This window comes from Hyla sarda, chromosome 9, assembly GCF_029499605.1.
Source record: "Hyla sarda isolate aHylSar1 chromosome 9, aHylSar1.hap1, whole genome shotgun sequence".
Lineage (NCBI taxonomy): Eukaryota > Metazoa > Chordata > Amphibia > Anura > Hylidae > Hyla > Hyla sarda.
In genome coordinates, this window is record NC_079197.1 from 171,265,453 (window position 1) to 171,285,378 (window position 19,926).

Sequence of the window (19,926 nt, forward strand, 5' to 3'; positions counted from 1 at the left end):
ATAGTAAATCAGGGCCTACGTGTCTGACAATTCTGATCTTACCTACACCACTACCAAACGAAAACGAACCATACACATGATCATACACTTGATCTTCTGAAAAATGTATCTCCCATTCCCTGTATACACATGCATGTTCTGCACAGCCGAGTGTGCATGTGTTCTTAAAGAGGTACTCCACTGCCCCAGCATTCTGAACATTTTGTTCAGAACGCTTGGAGCAAGCGGCGGGGAATCATTCGTTCATGGCCACGCTCCTCATGATGTCACGCCACGCCCCCTCCCATAGACTTTCATTAAGGGGGCGTGGTGTGACGTCATGCGTGGTGTGACGTTCTAAATGAACGCCGGGTGCTGCACAGAGATCGCAGGGACCTCCGCAATTAGACATCTTTGGATCGGAGCTAAGATGTCTAGGGGCGAAGTACCGGTGTAATGAGAAGGGAGAAAGCAATTAGCAGATACTTCTGGTGATGGCGTATCTCTCAAGAACAAAAGGTAGAAATCTAATGTACCCTATGCTTTTCACCCCTGATAATAGGGGACCTCATACACTTTAGATGATCCACCAAACCAATCCTGCCGATTTGGCCAACGTCTATCTATCTCTCTATCTATCTATACCATGGTGCCTTCAGCAGTTGCAAAATTACAACTCCCAGCATGCCCGGACAGCTAATGGAAGTGAACATTCTGCCAGTCCAGGCATAATGAGGCATAGAAATAATGAAACACCAAGACCTGCACTCTGCTGTGGGGAACTGCAGCACAAGAGTGGCAAGTTGATTTAGATTTCAGCCTCTGAGCTCAACCATGATAGAGAACTGGCTATAAAATCTGTGAGCCGAGGAGTGGACACCTGCTCCAAGCAGAAAGACTAAGGAACTAGCAAGAGCAAGGTACCCTAGACACATCAACATCATGGTTTACACTGCTCAAACCAAATTCATGCCTGTTTTTTCATGTTCAAGAACTGTGCATGCAGGAAATTGTAGTTTTGCAACAGCTGGAGGCACCCTGGTTGGGAAACACTGGCTTATCTAATGTGTATAGCCAACTGTATGTCTTGAAATAACTTTTATTTATTTATCTCTACTATATATGTCTGTCATGTATGTTACGGAAAACACCAAATCTAGTCCCAGAGTCTGACTCCTCCACATGCTTCCAGGTACAGTGGGTGCTTTCCTGGCCTTCTCAATAGCAGGTCTTAGCATCTAGAAATTTATTTTTTATTTCTTTCCATTTACCCCTGACTGATGCCAGTTGGAAAGGACATTGGCCGCCCCTAAGACATTTCCAGAAGAGTCAGCGTAAGGCGCCAGTTCTGGACACAACGCCGTACAGTACAGAGACTCTAAGGGTCATCTGGCTGAGCTTCTGAGGAAACGGGCCTCTCACAGCCAGCTGGGATGGGGATGTGGCGTTTTGTTTGTGATGGGATACTGTAGGCGCGTGCAGGCGTCGCATACAGAAATAGCGAATAAAATGTCAGCTACGAGTTCAAAACCCAGCATGGGAGGACAGACTTTCTAGAAAAGACCACAGAGAGGTTTTCACAGAGGCAACCAGCCAATGAAAGTCACCTCAGAAGCTCAATCTGGCCAAAATTATTTTCTATGAGAGGAAATTAGGGACAGCCAGTGATCAGGTGTATTATTATGGCGGGACTAAAGCATCACATGAACCCGAGAACATCATCACCCAACGCTCTACTCACCTCGAATGATTCTTCATCCAGAATTCGCGTCCCAAACACTGTTATCCCTTTGGTGTCCACAACGGGTTTGTTTCCTCGAGGCAATGGCTTGGTAATCTTCTTCTTACAGTCCAATATTAAGGTGATGGATTTCTTCTGTACACTTAAAGCTATACGGTGCCATCTGGATGGTGGAGGAAGAAGAAGAAGAAGAAGAGATAAGTCAACAAGAATGAGACAGAGAGCAAACCTGAAGATATGGAGGAAGCAGAATTAGGCGGGAAGGTACCAAAGACATATTTACTGACTTTCCATCGGCTAAATTGACCCCGCTGAATATTGGGTAGTCTTCAGGAGCTGGTTTCCCATTTTGGTCCTCATAGAGGAAGACAGGAGAACGTCCCAACTCCACCCCGAGCTGCTGGACTCCTTGCTCGTTGTAGATGGACAAGAGGAACGCTTGCAAGCCACTCTTAGCCCGTACCAGCGCCATGACTGAAAAGTCCTCTGGGAATTTACCTGTAGAGGGACAAGGTGTTAGCTCTGCAGACAAGAACCCCACCCTACCCCCTGAACTTATGATTGTGTGACCATATAGCTACCTGGGAAAAGTTGCCGCGTGGGGGCGCTGATCTGAGCTTGCTTGGAAATCTTGTAGGCCACATCTCCACCAGTGCTTGAACGTCGGGCTGGGCAGAAGCCAGGTATCCTCTTTACGCCCTCAGGTTGTGTATGGAATTGGAGGCCCTTCAGTACATCCACGGGGTCAGCTATGAGAAAAGGTTATAGGGGAGGTTAATATAGAAGACACCACGTTGGGTCAAGGTTTTGAAAGGCATTGGAGATCATCAATAAGTATATAATGGGAATGCCTATGGATCAGTACACAGATGATAGCACCCACTGGGAAGCCATTCATTTCAATAGATGCTTCTGGTTTTGGTCCTAACCCATGACCTAACCCCATTGCAAAATTTGAATAGTAGGGCCATGTTCACACGGTTCCGGTTCCGGCATACTTGGCTTATATGTCTACGGAATCCACTCAAAAAAGCATTGCCGTCTATGGAGACAACGTATTGATCGGTCCTAGCACCAGCATGTTCTGCCAACGTCTGCTGTCTGCAGAGTGTCTGCATAGAAATTTCTGGGAGGACATTCCGCCGTGTGAATATAGCCTAGACCTGGAATCGGATTCATGCTCGGGGCCACGTCTCTTGCACTTATGTTGATAAATTTCCCCCAGACGGGTGGATGCACTAGAACACAACAGACTCAGTTGCAGAGAATTAAGCCCTGTTCACACTAAGGCGGGCAGACATTCCGTAGACAGCGGGCTCCAGCAGATCATGCCGGCGCTAGGACTGCATGAAAATGCACCGTAGAGGGTAATGCTTTTTTGAGTGGAGTCTGCAGAAAGAATAGACATGTCTATTAATTCAGTGGGTGGCGGAATCAGGATTTGCGGGCTGGCAGGGGCAACACCGGGAACACGGAAGCTTGGAGCGTCTGCATACATGATGTCATGCCACACCCCCTCCATTCATGTCTATGCGAGGGGGTGTGGCGGCTCCTCCCATAGACATGAATGGAGGGGGTGTGGTGGCTGTAGTCACCAGCTATCCGACACGGAGCAGAGTTCGCTATGTGCACAGATGACTGGGGTGCCCTGTGGGAGATTGCGGGGGTCCCCTTTGGATAAGGGATAAGATGTTTTTTGGCGGAGTACCCCTTTAAAATCAATAGGACTCCGTTGTGTGAATATGGTCTAAGGAGATACGCTTGGGATTTCCACTATGAGATTCAGAGCAGATTTCGCTTGCAGCAGCCGCCCATGAAATGCATTTCCCCTTACTTTTTCCTACTAAATTTACATGAAAATCCAAAAGCAATGCTCTTCGGTTGTAAAAGGAATTGAAAACTGTGCCCACTTGTCAGGAAATTTGCAGAAAGCGATGAATGAGTCGGAAAAAAAATAGGTAAACTTTGGTGCAAGTTTGCCAAACACCATTAATAAATAGAGTGAAGCTCAATTCTCTATACTTTTTCGGCTTAATTTACACAAAACTCCAATAGTACATGAGGCCAATGGCTCCACAGGGGAACATCATTGTTCTATATTACAGGAGGACACATCTCCCAGTATACAGACACACAGTTGTGGATAGTCAGTGACCGGCGCAGCTATACGGAGCCTCAGGATCTCAGAGGGTCACAGTCTCACAGGTGTCTGGAAGCTGCGCGGCTGAGAGAATGGAAATTGGCAAATGTAAATATTTCTCAGTAAAAATGCCAGCAGCGTCTGTTATATCCATCGAGCTCTAAATACAACCTTCCCTGTACCCAATTCTACAAATCCATATACGCAGAGAAGCAACATACAGTCCCTCTGTGTTCTACTATTATTTATTCTTATATATTTGTATATAGACTTTTGACTATTGTACCTTTCCTGTTCTATTATTACTTATCCTTATATACTTGTATATAGACTTGTATTGTACCTTTCCTGCTCTGATATTGTTTCTCCTTATATATTTGTATATAGACTTGTATTTTACCTTTCCTGTTCTATTATTACTTATCCTTATATACTTGTATATAGACTTGTATTGTACCTTTCCTGCTCTGATATTGTTTCTCCTTATATAGTTGTACATAGACTTGTATTGTACCTTTCCTGTTCTTTTATTACTTATCCTTATATACTTGTATATAGACTTGTATTGTACCTTTCCTGTTCTTTTATTACTTATCCTTATATACTTGTATATAGACTTGTATTGTACCTTTCCTGCTCTGCTATTGTTTATCCTTATATATATGTATATAGACTTGTATTGTACCTTTCCTGTTCTTTTATTACTTATCCTTATATACTTGTATATAGACTTGTATTGTACCTTTCCTGTTCTATTATTACTTATCCTTATATACTTGTATATAGACTTGTATTGTACCTTTCCTGCTCTGCTATTGTTTATCCTTATATATATGTATATAGACTTGTATTTTACCTTTCCTGTTCTATTATTACTTATCCTTATATACTTGTATATAGACTTGTATTTTACCTTTCCTGTTCTATTATTACTTATCCTTATATACTTGTATATAGACTTGTATTGTACCTTTCCTGTTCTTTTATTACTTATCCTTATATACTTGTATATAGACTTGTATTGTACCTTTCCTGCTCTGATATTGTTTATCCTTATATATTTGTATATAGACTTGTATTGTACCTTTTCCTGTTCTATTATTACTTATCCTTATATACTTGTTCATAGACTTGTATTGTACCTTTCCTGTTCTTTTATTACTTATACTTTTATGCTTGTACATAGACTTGTATTGTACCTTTCCTGTTCTTTTATTACTTATCCTTATATACTTGCATATAGACTTGTATTGTACCTTTCCTGTTCTATTATTACTTATCCTTATATACTTGTACATAGACTTGTATTGTACCTTTTCTGTTCTATTATTACTTCTTAGGGATCGATTATCGGTTTGGCCGATATTATCATCAGACATTCACAATTTTGGATCTGCAGCGGCTTCTGCGGGGTTGGGGGGGGGGGGGGGGTTGGATAAATAGCTGATAACTTATACCGGTATAAGTTATCCGCTATCGGCCTGAAAGTCCACAGATTATCGGTATTGGCCCTAAAAAATCAATATCGGTCGATCCCTATTACTTATCCTTATATACTTGTATATAGACTTGTACTGTACCTTTTTCTGTTCTACTATTGTTTATACGGATATATTAGCAGTGTTCCACTGAGATCCCTGCAGGATTGTGATTGGGTGTCCCCTATAAAGCGCCTTGTATCTTTTGTGCATTCTTATTTAGCCAGTTTTTTTTTATTGTTATGCACTGTTTTCTTTTTTATATTTAATACTGCTGTATTGTGGTATGGTTGTGAGCAGTAAAGGGTTAACACTGTAACTCTATCTAAAGTAGTAAAGTTAAGAGAAGAGCAATGTTTTCCAACCACTGTGCCTCCAGCTGTTGCACAGCTACAAATCCCAGCATCTCTGGACAGACAATGGAAGTGGACATTCTGCCAGTCAAAGCATCATGTGGCTAAAAAGTCATAAAACACCAAAACTTGCACCCTGCCATTGGGAATTGCAGCGTCAAGTAGCTATAGGTTTCCACCATGATAGAGGACTGACACCTCCTCCAAGCAGAAATACTAAGGAACTAGCAACATCAAGGGCAAGAGTAACATACCCTAGACATATCAACATCATGGTTTATACTGCTCATGCTCAAGCCAAATATGACTGTTTTCTCATGTACAATAACTGGGCCTCATATGCGGATGGATCTAAAGCTTTCCAATAAAGGAACTGTAAGTTGTTCAAATTTATTACCATGTCTGGCTTCATCCTTAAATATAACCACCAAGGGCACCCCAAAACACCACTGACTTAGGCACTACAAAGGATGCACATCGGGAGAACTACAAAGTCTCCATCACTAGTGAGTCATAATGATTATGAGGCTGGGCTTTGGATGGTTCCAGTCCACTTGTGTATTTTACTGTATTGATGTATTTTGTATTTTTATGCACTTGCAAATAAATGTACCAGTAATCCTAGAAGATAGAAAAACATTTACCTCACATACACACAAACCACACCATACCACACATAGCTGTAGACACTGTAGAATAGCTTAGTTGTTAGGCAACTATCATCTACTGATGATTTTCAGTATTGTTTTATAATTTGTATTACATAGAAACTTCTAGAGTGGGGAGGGGGATAGCATCATGTGGCTAACAAGTCACGAAATGTCAAGACTTGCACCCCACTTTTGGGACTTGCAGCACCAAAGGGGCACATAGATATACATTTCCACCATTTGAGCTCAGCCATGATAGAGGTCTGACTATAAAAGCTGTAAGCCAAGGAGCTGACACGTGTTCCAAGCAGAACGAGTAATCTACGCAAGACACATCAACATCACACTTAACACTGCTGTAGCCAAAGGTATACATGTTTTTTCTTGTGTATGAATTGTACCTCTTATGCGGATATATATATATATATCTTCAGTACTGACGAGTGGCAAAAACCACGAAACAGCTGTCTGCAGATGGGTAGAAATTTTCCTTTTGGGAAGTAGTCTGGCTTGGCATAAATCCCGATTAGCTTTTCATATTCCTTAACAGGAGCTAAGCTGATACCAGGGAACACTACCTGAATAAGGTGGTGTAATGAGCTGCTTTGCATATTCCCCTACCCAGAATGCCCGCGGAGTGCAAAATGGCCTTATGAAGCTCCGTCATACCAGGAGTGGTAATCTCTCCCTGAGATAAATACTCATCCCCTTTAGCTGCTCTCAGGCCTCTTACCCCAGCCAAGCCAGATCACCCTGCTCTATACTGATGAGTGGCAAAAACCATGAAACAGCTGTCTGCAGATGGGTAGAAACTTTCCTTTTGGGAAGTAGTCTGGCTTGGCATAAATCCCGATTAGCTTTTCATATTCCTTAACAGGAGCTAAGCTGATACCAGGGAATATTCCCATATATATATATATATATATATATATATATATATATATATATATATATAGCTTTCCAATAAAGGAGCTGTAGGTTGTTCACATTTACGTGTCTGGCTTTATCCTCGAATATAACCGCTAAAGGCAACCCAAAATGCCACTGGTCCAGACACTAGTTAGGGTGCACATTGGGAGAACTCCATCACTAGTCACTAGTCCACTTGTGTTTTATTGTATATCTACTGTATATAAAATACAGAATTAATGTATTTTGTACTGTTATGCACTTTCAAATAATTGTACCAGTAATCCCGGCAGGCAGAAAAATGGTTACCACATACACACAACACAGATACACACAACATGCATAGCATTCACAGACACCATAGAATAGCTTGTTTGTTCGGCAATACTGCCATCTACTAATGCTAATGCTAATACTAATGCTTGGCCCCAGCCTAGCTGGAAGTTAGTCAAAGGGGTACTCTAGGGAAGTATATATATATATATATATATATATATATATATCCAAAGTTATCACTCTTCCTGGATATGTTCCCTGTAAGCCATCCTGCCTAATATACATGGCTCCTGTGGCCTCTGTTGTCTTCTCTGGCTGCTTGATATTCTTTGCCATCCTTCTCTCCCCTTGCCTACATCTCCCAGCAATCAATGCAGCTCTGTTCTGCCAGACCCCACCCTCCTGCTCTGAGCAGCAAAGAGAGATTCAGTGTCTGATTGGCTAAGGCCACACACCTCCCAGTTCTCTGCACTAAAGAAAGCATGACTCATCAGTGCAGGGCAGAAACCACATGGTCTGTGTCTCTCAGGAGGGTGAGGGCTGATTTCAGAGAGGTATTTGGAGAGAGACAGAGCGGATGGCTGGATGATGTAATTCCCTCACTTCATGCATGTAAGTGACAACCAAAGAGGGGAAACTTCTCTATATAGCTAAGGAATGATATTTAGATAATTAAATAGGTTGATGAGAGGGAAAGGATGGGCTATGGGTTTAGTTCCCCAGAGTACCCCTTTAAGACAAAGAGTAGAGTTGACGCAGAGAGAATGTTATAATAGCTACTTTCCATTTGGGGATCTGGCCTTGTCAAGCCATTATAAGGCAGGACTGCTTGAGGCCTATGGGTTCTGTGTAAGGCTGGGTTCACACCACGTTTTTGCAATACAGTTCCCGTATCAGGTTTTTGATTAAAAAAAAAATGGATTCCTCAAAACCTGACTAAACTGTATCAAAATGTGTGTACAAATCTTTATCCATGTACAGTTGAAAATCGAATATGGTTTGAAAAATGATGCCATTTTATAAAGAAAAAAGTGCATACGTTTTTAACTTTTCCCTACATTATGAATAAAGTTTCACTTGTTTGATTGAAATTCCAAGAAAAAAACTGTGCAAAGTCAAAAACCGCATGGTGAAAAACGGATGGAACCGTACGCACATACGGTTCTAAACAGCTCCGATTGGTTCCCATGTTTAAAAAAAAAAAAAAGTATATGTTTCAATACGGTTTTTCACCCAGACCAAAAACTGTGGTAGGCTACAGTTTTGGGTACGGGAAAAAACTGACAAAACTGTACAGGATGCAAAACAGACACAACCTGATGCCTCGTTTGGCATACGGTTTTCAATGGAGAGTCAATGCATACGGTTTGCAATACAGTTCCTTACGGTTTTCAAATTCAAAATGTATACGGGAACTGTATTGCAAAAACGTGGTGTGAACCCAGCCTAAAAGAGTAATAACCATCTGGAAGACTGAACCCTGGTCCAGCACCTGAGGAAGGCATCTTAACTTTGACACTTTTCTGAACTAGTCTGAAACCTCTCCACACAACAGGCAACCCCTCCTGTGCCACCAGAGGTGAGTTTGTTAAATACTGTATTTCTCAGTTTTCTCAGGCCTCCTAGTTTTAAGAGGGATGAGGCGGGGAACTGCTGAGACAACACCACACAGATAATGAAAGAACTACACAACTTCCTGTCAGGGGTGAATCACACAAAAGAATGCTAAGACCAGTACAGTTAGTCATAACACTATATTAGTAAGTTATATATCTTGGGGGGATAGCCTTATTTAAATACATTTATTTCATGCTAGAATAACCCATTAATGGAGAAACTATCTACCTAATGGGGGACCTACTTACCTATCCTCTTTTACTGTGCAGGGTACCGAGGTTGGCATTATTACCGTTTGGGTGACTAGACGTGGCTGGAAGAAGTCATCATGGCAGTCTGGGCTAGATGAATAAGAAAAGGGAAAGTGAACTACTCTGTTCAGAGAAGACGTCACCTGTCAGTCACTGAATGTAAATGCACTTTAATCACTTATATGGTCTGTAGAGCCAATATAAAGCTGGGATCACCCTTATATATGGTCACCGTAGTACCATGTGTGAAGCTAAACTTTAGTAACTGGGATGGCGGATGGGGCTGGAGGGAAGCCCAGGTCCCAAATGTGCCCTGGAACCTATAACACTCTAGTTATGCCTCTAGAACGACCCCAATGTCACTATATCAGTCTACAACATGTGAAGAGTCCTTGTGGAAGGCCTCAAGCCAAAAGGACCACTGAGATCCAAACCGTAACCGGTGTGAGGACCACAGGCCTCACCAATCCCAAAGGACTCCTACCTACTGCATGACATGTGTTCCCACTAGGCAGAATGATATTTGTATACATTTGTACTGTATATACAGAATGTAAAGACTGTGCATATGTACATTACACTTGTCAAGGCCTGTCACCTGTATACTGTACACTCAGAGAGGAGACTGATCTGTCACCTGTATACTGTACACTCAGAGAGGAGACTGATCTGTCACCTGTATACTGTACACTCAGAGAGGAGACTGATCTGTCACCTGTATACTGTACACTCAGAGAGGAGACTGATCTGTCACCTGTATACTGTACACTCAGAGAGGAGACTGATCTGTCACCTGTATACTGTACACTCAGAGAGGAGACTGATCTGTCATCTGTATACTGTACACTCAGAGAGGAGACTGATTTGTACCTGTATACTGTACACTCAGAGAGGAGACTGATCTGTCACCTGTATACTGTACACTCAGAGAGGAAACTGATCTGTCACCTGTATACTGTACACTCAGAGAGGAGACTGATCTGTCACCTGTATACTGTACACTCAGAGAGGAAACTGATCTGTCACCTGTATACTGTACACTCAGAGAGAAGACTGATCTGTCACCTGTATACTGTACACTCAGAGAGGAGACTGATCTGTCACCTGTATACTGTACACTCAGAGAAGACTGATCTGTCACCTGTATACTGTACACTCAGAGAGGAGACTGATCTGTCACCTGTATACTGTACACTCAGAGAAGAGACTGATCTGTCACCTGTATACTGTACACTCAGAGAGGAGACTGTTCTGTCACCTGTATACTGTACACTCAGAGAGGAGACTGATCTGTCACCTGTATACTGTACACTCAGAGAGAAGACTGATCAGTCACCTGTATACTGTACACTCAGAGAGGAGACTGATCTGTCACCTGTATACTGTACACTCAGAGAGAAGACTGATCTGTCACCTGTATACTGTACACTCAGAGAGGAGACTGATCTGTCACCTGTATACTGTACACTCAGAGAAGAGACTGATCTGTCACCTGTATACTGTACACTCAGAGAGGAGACTAATCTGTCGCCTGTATACTGTACACTCAGAGAGAAGACTGATCAGTCACCTGTATACTGTATACTCAGAGAGAAGACTGATCAGTCACCTGTATACTGTACACTCAGAGAGAAGACTGATCTGTCACCTGTATACTGTACACTCAGAGAGGAGACTGATCTGTCACCTGTATACTGTACACTCAGAGAGGACTGATCAGTCACCTGTATACTGTACACTCAGAGAAGACTGATCTGTCACCTGTATACTGTACACTCAGAAAGGAGACTGTTCTGTCACCTGTATACTGTACACTCAGAGAGGAGACTGATCTGTCACCTGTATACTGTACACTCAGAGAAGACTGATCAGTCACCTGTATACTGTACACTCAGAGAGGAGACTGTTCTGTCACCTGTATACTGTACACTCAGAGAGGAGACTGATCAGTCACCTGTATACTGTACACTCAGAGAGGAGACTGATCTGTCACCTGTATACTGTACACTCAGAGAATACTGATCAGTCACCTGTATACTGTACACTCAGAGAAGACTGATCTGTCACCTGTATACTGTACACTCAGGGAGGAGACTGATCAGTCACCTGTATACTGTACACTCAGAGAAGACTGATCAGTCACCTGTATACTGTACACTCAGAGAAGACTGATCAGTCACCTGTATACTGTACACTCAGAGAGAAGACTGTTCTGTCACCTGTATACTGTACACTCAGAGAGGAGACTGATCTGTCACCTGTATACTGTACACTCAGAGAGGAGACTGATCTGTCACCTGTATACTGTACACTCAGAGAAGACTGATCAGTCACCTGTATACTGTACACTCAGAGAAGACTGATCAGTCACCTGTATACTGTACACTCAGAGAGAAGACTGTTCTGTCACCTGTATACTGTACACTCAGAGAAGACTGATCAGTCACCTGTATACTGTACACTCAGAGAGGAGACTGATCAGTCACCTGTATACTGTACACTCAGAGAGGAGACTGATCAGTCACCTGTATACTGTATACTCAGTGAGGAGACTGATCTGTCACCTGTATACTGTACACTCAGAGAGGAGACTGATCTGTCACCTGTATACTGTACACTCAGAGAAGACTGATCAGTAACCTGTATACTGTACACTCAGAGAGGAGACTGATCAGTCACCTGTATACTGTACACTCAGAGAAGACTGATCAGTCACCTGTATACTGTACACTCAGAGAGAAGACTGTTCTGTCACCTGTATACTGTACACTCAGAGAGGAGACTGATCTGTCACCTGTATACTGTACACTCAGAGAGGAGACTGATCTGTCATCTGTATACTGTACACTCAGAGAGGAGACTGATCTGTACCTGTATACTGTACACTCAGAGAGGAGACTGATCTGTCACCTGTATACTGTACACTCAGAGAGGAAACTGATCTGTCACCTGTATACTGTACACTCAGAGAGAAGACTGATCTGTCACCTGTATACTGTACACTCAGAGAGGAGACTGATCTGTCACCTGTATACTGTACACTCAGAGAAGAGACTGATCTGTCACCTGTATACTGTACACTCAGAGAGGAGACTGTTCTGTCACCTGTATACTGTACACTCAGAGAGGAGACTGATCTGTCACCTGTATTGTACACTCAGAGAGAAGACTGATCAGTCACCTGTATACTGTACACTCAGAGAGGAGACTGATCTGTCACCTGTATACTGTACACTCAGAGAGGAAACTGATCTGTCACCTGTATACTGTACACTCAGAGAGAAGACTGATCTGTCACCTGTATACTGTACACTCAGAGAGGAGACTGATCTGTCACCTGTATACTGTACACTCAGAGAAGAGACTGATCTGTCACCTGTATACTGTACACTCAGAGAGAAGACTGATCTGTCACCTGTATACTGTACACTCAGAGAGGAGACTGATCTGTCACCTGTATACTGTACACTCAGAGAGAAGACTGATCAGTCACCTGTATACTGTACACTCAGAGAGAAGACTGATCAGTCACCTGTATACTGTACACTCAGAGAAGAGACTGATCTGTCACCTGTATACTGTACACTCGGAGAGGAGACTGATCTGTCGCCTGTATACTGTACACTCAGAGAGAAGACTGATCAGTCACCTGTATACTGTATACTCAGAGAGAAGACTGATCAGTCACCTGTATACTGTACACTCAGAGAGAAGACTGATCTGTCACCTGTATACTGTACACTCAGAGAGGAGACTGATCTGTCACCTGTATACTGTACACTCAGAGAGGACTGATCAGTCACCTGTATACTGTACACTCAGAGAAGACTGATCTGTCACCTGTATACTGTACACTCAGAAAGGAGACTGTTCTGTCACCTGTATACTGTACACTCAGAGAGGAGACTGATCTGTCACCTGTATACTGTACACTCAGAGAGGAGACTGATCTGTCACCTGTATACTGTACACTCAGAGAAGACTGATCAGTCACCTGTATACTGTACACTCAGAGAGGAGACTGTTCTGTCACCTGTATACTGTACACTCAGAGAGGAGACTGATCAGTCACCTGTATACTGTACACTCAGAGAGGAGACTGATCTGTCACCTGTATACTGTACACTCAGAGAATACTGATCAGTCACCTGTATACTGTACACTCAGAGAAGACTGATCAGTCACCTGTATACTGTACACTCAGGGAGGAGACTGATCAGTCACCTGTATACTGTACACTCAGAGAAGACTGATCAGTCACCTGTATACTGTACACTCAGAGAAGACTGATCAGTCACCTGTATACTGTACACTCAGAGAGAAGACTGTTCTGTCACCTGTATACTGTACACTCAGAGAGGAGACTGATCTGTCACCTGTATACTGTACACTCAGAGAGGAGACTGATCTGTCACCTGTATACTGTACACTCAGAGAAGACTGATCAGTCACCTGTATACTGTACACTCAGAGAAGACTGATCAGTCACCTGTATACTGTACACTCAGAGAGAAGACTGTTCTGTCACCTGTATACTGTATACTCAGAGAGGAGACTGATCTGTCACCTGTATACTGTACACTCAGAGAGGAGACTGATCTGTCACCTGTATACTGTACACTCAGAGAGGAAACTGATCTGTCACCTGTATACTGTACACTCAGAGAGAAGACTGATCTGTCACCTGTATACTGTACACTCAGAGAGGAGACTGATCTGTCACCTGTATACTGTACACTCAGAGAAGAGACTGATCTGTCACCTGTATACTGTACACTCAGAGAGGAGACTGATCTGTCGCCTGTATACTGTACACTCAGAGAGAAGACTGATCAGTCACCTGTATACTGTATACTCAGAGAGAAGACTGATCAGTCACCTGTATACTGTACACTCAGAGAGAAGACTGATCTGTCACCTGTATACTGTACACTCAGAGAGGAGACTGATCTGTCACCTGTATACTGTACACTCAGAGAGGACTGATCAGTCACCTGTATACTGTACACTCAGAGAAGACTGATCTGTCACCTGTATACTGTACACTCAGAAAGGAGACTGTTCTGTCACCTGTATACTGTACACTCAGAGAGGAGACTGATCTGTCACCTGTATACTGTACACTCAGAGAGGAGACTGATCAGTCACCTGTATACTGTACACTCAGAGAGGAGACTGATCAGTCACCTGTATACTGTACACTCAGAGAAGACTGATCAGTCACCTGTATACTGTACACTCGGAGAGGAGACTGTTCTGTCACCTGCATACTGTACACTCAGAGAGGAGACTGATCAGTCACCTGTATACTGTACACTCAGAGAGGAGACTGATCTGTCACCTGTATACTGTACACTCAGAGAATACTGATCAGTCACCTGTATACTGTACACTCAGAGAAGACTGATCAGTCACCTGTATACTGTACACTCAGGGAGGAGACTGATCAGTCACCTGTATACTGTACACTCAGAGAAGACTGATCAGTCACCTGTATACTGTACACTCAGAGAAGACTGATCAGTCACCTGTATACTGTACACTCAGAGAGAAGACTGTTCTGTCACCTGTATACTGTACACTCAGAGAGGAGACTGATCTGTCACCTGTATACTGTACACTCAGAGAGGAGACTGATCTGTCACCTGTATACTGTACACTCAGAGAAGACTGATCAGTCACCTGTATACTGTACACTCAGAGAAGACTGATCAGTCACCTGTATACTGTACACTCAGAGAGAAGACTGTTCTGTCACCTGTATACTGTATACTCAGAGAGGAGACTGATCTGTCACCTGTATACTGTACACTCAGAGAGGAGACTGATCTGTCACCTGTATACTGTACACTCAGAGAAGACTGATCAGTCACCTGTATACTGTACACTCAGAGAAGACTGATCTGTCACCTGTATACTGTACACTCAGAGAGGAGACTGATCAGTCACCTGTATACTGTAAACTCAGAGAGAAGACTGATCAGTCACCTGTATACTGTATACTCAGAGAGAAGAGACTGATCTGTCACCTGTATACTGTACACTCAGAGAGAAGACTGATCTGTCACCTGTATACTGTACACTCAGAGAAGAGACTGATCTGTCACCTGTATACTGTACACTCAGAGAAGAGACTGATCTGTCACCTGTATACTGTACACTCAGAGAGAAGACTGATCTGTCACCTGTATACTGTACACTCAGAGAAGAGACTGATCTGTCACCTGTATACTGTATACTCAGAGAGAAGACTGATCAGTCACCTGTATACTGTACACTCAGAGAGAAGACTGATCTGTCACCTGTATACTGTACACTCAGAGAAGAGACTGATCTGTCACCTGTATACTGTACACTCAGAGAGGAGACTGATCTGTCGCCTGTATACTGTACACTCAGAGAGAAGACTGATCAGTCACCTGTATACTGTATACTCAGAGAGAAGACTGATCAGTCACCTGTATACTGTACAATCAGAGAGAAGACTGATCTGTCACCTGTATACTGTACACTCAGAGAGGAGACTGATCTGTCACCTGTATACTGTACACTCAGAGAAGACTGATCAGTCACCTGTATACTGTACACTCAGAGAATACTGATCTGTCACCTGTATACTGTACACTCAGAAAGGAGACTGATCAGTCACCTGTATACTGTACACTCAGAGAGGAGACTGATCTGTCACCTGTATACTGTACACTCAGAGAATACTGATCAGTCACCTGTATACTGTACACTCAGAGAAGACTGATCAGTCACCTGTATACTGTACACTCAGGGAGGAGACTGATCAGTCACCTGTATACTGTACACTCAGAGAAGACTGATCAGTCACCTGTATACTGTACACTCAGAGAGGACTGATCTGTCACCTGTATACTGTACACTCAGAGAAGACTGATCAGTCACCTGTATACTGTACACTCAGAGAGAAGACTGTTCTGTCACCTGTATACTGTACACTCAGAGAGGAGACTGATCTGTCACCTGTATACTGTACACTCAGAGAGGAGACTGATCTGTCACCTGTATACTGTACACTCAGAGAAGACTGATCAGTCACCTGTATACTGTACACTCAGAGAAGAGACTGATCTGTCATCTGTATACTGTACACTCAGAGAGGAGACTGATCTGTCACCTGTATACTGTACACTCAGAGAGGAGACTGTTCTGTCACCTGTATACTGTACACTCAGAGAGGAGACTGATCTGTCACATGTATACTGTACACTCAGAGAAGACTGATCTGTCACCTGTATACTGTACACTCAGAGAAGAGACTGATCTGTCACCTGTATACTGTACACTCAGAGAAGACTGTTCTGTCACCTGTATACTGTACACTCAGAGAGAAGACTGATCAGTCACCTGTATACTGTACACTCAGAGAGGAGACTGATCTGTCACCTGTATACTGTACACTCAGAGAAGACTGATCAGTCACCTGTATACTGTACACTCAGAGAGGAGACTGATCAGTCACCTGTATACTGTACACTCAGAGAAGACTGATCAGTCACCTGTATACTGTACACTCAGAGAAGACTGATCAGTCACCTGTATACTGTACACTCAGAGAGAAGACTGATCTGTCACCTGTATACTGTACACTCAGAGAAGACTGATCAGTCACCTGTATACTGTACACTCAGATAGGAGACTGATCAGTCACCTGTATACTGTACACTCAGAGAGAAGACTGATCAGTCACCTGTATACTGTACACTCAGAGAGAAGACTGATCAGTCACCTGTATACTGTACACTCAGAGAGGAGACTGATCTGTCACCTGTATGCTGTACACTCAGAGAGGAGACTGATCTGTCACCTGTATACTGTACACTCAGAGAGGAGACTGATCAGTCACCTGTATACTGTATACTCAGAGAGAAGACTGATCAGTCACCTGTATACTGTACACTCAGAGAGGAGACTGATCAGTCACCTGTATACTGTACACTCAGAGAGAAGACTGATCAGTCACCTGTATACTGTACACTCAGAGAGGAGACTGATCTGCCACCTGTATACTGTACACTCAGAGAGGAGACTGATCTGTCACCTGTATACTGTACACTCAGAGAAAAGACTGATCAGTCACCTGTATACTGTACACTCAGAGAGAAGACTGATCAGTCACCTGTATACTGTACACTCAGAGAGGAGACTGATCAGTCATCTTTATACTGTACACTCAGAGAGGAGACTGATCTGTCACCTGTATACTGTACACTCAGAGAGGAGACTGATCTGTCACCTGTATACTGTACACTCAGAGAAAAGACTGATCAGTCACCTGTATACTGTACACTCAGAGAGAAGACTGATCAGTCACCTGTATACTGTACACTCAGAGAGGAGACTGATCAGTCATCTTTATACTGTACACTCAGAGAGGAGACTGATCTGTCACCTGTATACTGTACACTCAGAGAGGAGACTGATCTGTCACCTGTATACTGTACACTCAGAGAGGAGACTGATCTGTCACCTGTATACTGTACACTCAGAGAGGAGACTGATCAGTCACCTGTATACTGTACACTCAGAGAAGACTGATCTGTCACCTGTATACTGTACACTCAGAGAGGACTGATCAGTCACCTGTATACTGTACACTCAGAGAAGACTGGTCTGTTACCTGTATACTGTACACTCAGAGAGCAGACTGATCTGTCACCTGTATACTGTACACTCAGAGAAGACTGATCAGTCACCTGTATACTGTACATTCAGAGAAGACTGATCTGTCACCTGTATACTGTACACTCAGAGGGAAGACTGATCTGTCACCTGTATACTGTACACTCAGAGAGGAGACTGATCAGTCACCTGTATACTGTACACTCAGAGAATACTGATCAGTCACCTGTATACTGTACACTCAGAGAGGAGACTGATCTGTCACCTGTATACTGTACACTCAGAGAGGAGACTGATCAGTCACCTGTATACTGTACACTCAGAGAGGAGACTGATCTGTCACCTGTATACTGTACACTCAGAGAGGAAACTGATCAGTCACCTGTATACTGTACACTCAGAGAGGAGACTGATCTGTCACCTGTATACTGTACACTCAGAGAAAAGACTGATCAGTCACCTGTATACTGTACACTCAGAGAGAAGACTGATCAGTCACCTGTATACTGTACACTCAGAGAGGAGACTGATCTGTACCTGTATACTGTACACTCAGAGAGGAGACTGATCTGTCACCTGTATACTGTACACTCAGAGAGGAAACTGATCAGTCACCTGTATACTGTACACTCAGAGAGGAGACTGATCTGTCACCTGTATACTGTACACTCAGAGAAAAGACTGATCAGTCACCTGTATACTGTACACTCAGAGAGAAGACTGATCAGTCACCTGTATACTGTACACTCAGAGAGGAGACTGATCAGTCATCTTTATACTGTACACTCAGAGAGGAGACTGATCTGTCACCTGTATACTGTACACTCAGAGAGGACTGATCTGTCACCTGTATACTGTACACTCAGAGAGGAGACTGATCTGTCACCTGTATACTGTACACTCAGAGAGGAGACTGATCAGTCACCTGTATACTGTACACTCAGAGAAGACTGATCTGTCACCTGTATACTGTACACTCAGAGAGGACTGATCAGTCACCTGTATACTGTACACTCAGAGAAGACTGGTCTGTTACCTGTATACTGTACACTCAGAGAGCAGACTGATCTGTCACCTGTATACTGTACACTCAGAGAAGACTGATCAGTCACCTGTATACTGTACATTCAGAGAAGACTGATCTGTCACCTGTATACTGTACACTCAGAGGGAAGACTGATCTGTCACCTGTATACTGTACACTCAGAGAGGAGACTGATCAGTCACCTGTATACTGTACACTCAGAGAATACTGATCAGTCACCTGTATACTGTACACTCAGAGAGGAGACTGATCTGTCACCTGTATACTGTACACTCAGAGAGGAGACTGATCAGTCACCTGTATACTGTACACTCAGAGAGGAGACTGTTCTGTCACCTGTATACTGTACACTCAGAGAGGAGACTGATCAGTCACCTGTATACTGTACACTCAGAGAGAAGACTGATCAGTCACCTGTATACTGTACACTCAGAGAGGAGACTGATCTGTCACCTGTATACTGTACACTCAGAGAGGAGACTGATCAGTCACCTGTATACTGTACACTCAGAGAATACTGATCAGTCACCTGTATACTGTACACTCAGAGAGGAGACTGATCAGTCACCTGTATACTGTACACTTAGAGAGGAGACTGATCAGTCACCTGTATACTGTACACTCAGAGAGAAGACTGATCTGTCACCTGTATACTGTACACTCAGAGAAGACTGATCTGTCACCTGTATACTGTACACTCAGAGAGAAGACTGATCTGTCACCTGTATACTGTACACTCAGAGAAGACTGATCTGTCACCTGTATACTGTACACTCAGAGAGGAGACTGATCAGTCACCTGTATACTGTACACTCAGAGAGGAGACTGATCAGTCACC

At 43.2% G+C, this 19,926-nt stretch overlaps 1 protein-coding gene across 8 annotated transcripts in view; it reads right to left on the reverse strand.

Moving 5' to 3' along the window:
- Positions 1 to 19,926, reverse strand: part of COL11A2 (collagen type XI alpha 2 chain) — a 161,876-nt gene that overhangs the window by 90,704 nt on the left and 51,246 nt on the right. For 7 of the 8 annotated variants that reach the window (XM_056539322.1, XM_056539319.1, XM_056539321.1 and 4 more), the window contains 3 exons: positions 2,302 to 2,469; positions 2,008 to 2,218; positions 1,721 to 1,883 (listed from right to left, as the gene is read on the reverse strand). In XM_056539322.1, coding sequence (XP_056395297.1) covers positions 1,721 to 1,883; positions 2,008 to 2,192 — 348 coding nt within the window. In that variant the 5' untranslated portion in view covers positions 2,193 to 2,218; positions 2,302 to 2,469. Of the gene's footprint in view, positions 1 to 1,720; positions 1,884 to 2,007; positions 2,219 to 2,301; positions 2,470 to 9,391; positions 9,485 to 19,926 lie in introns of those variants that run through there. The other variant, XM_056539318.1, reaches the window with a different exon arrangement.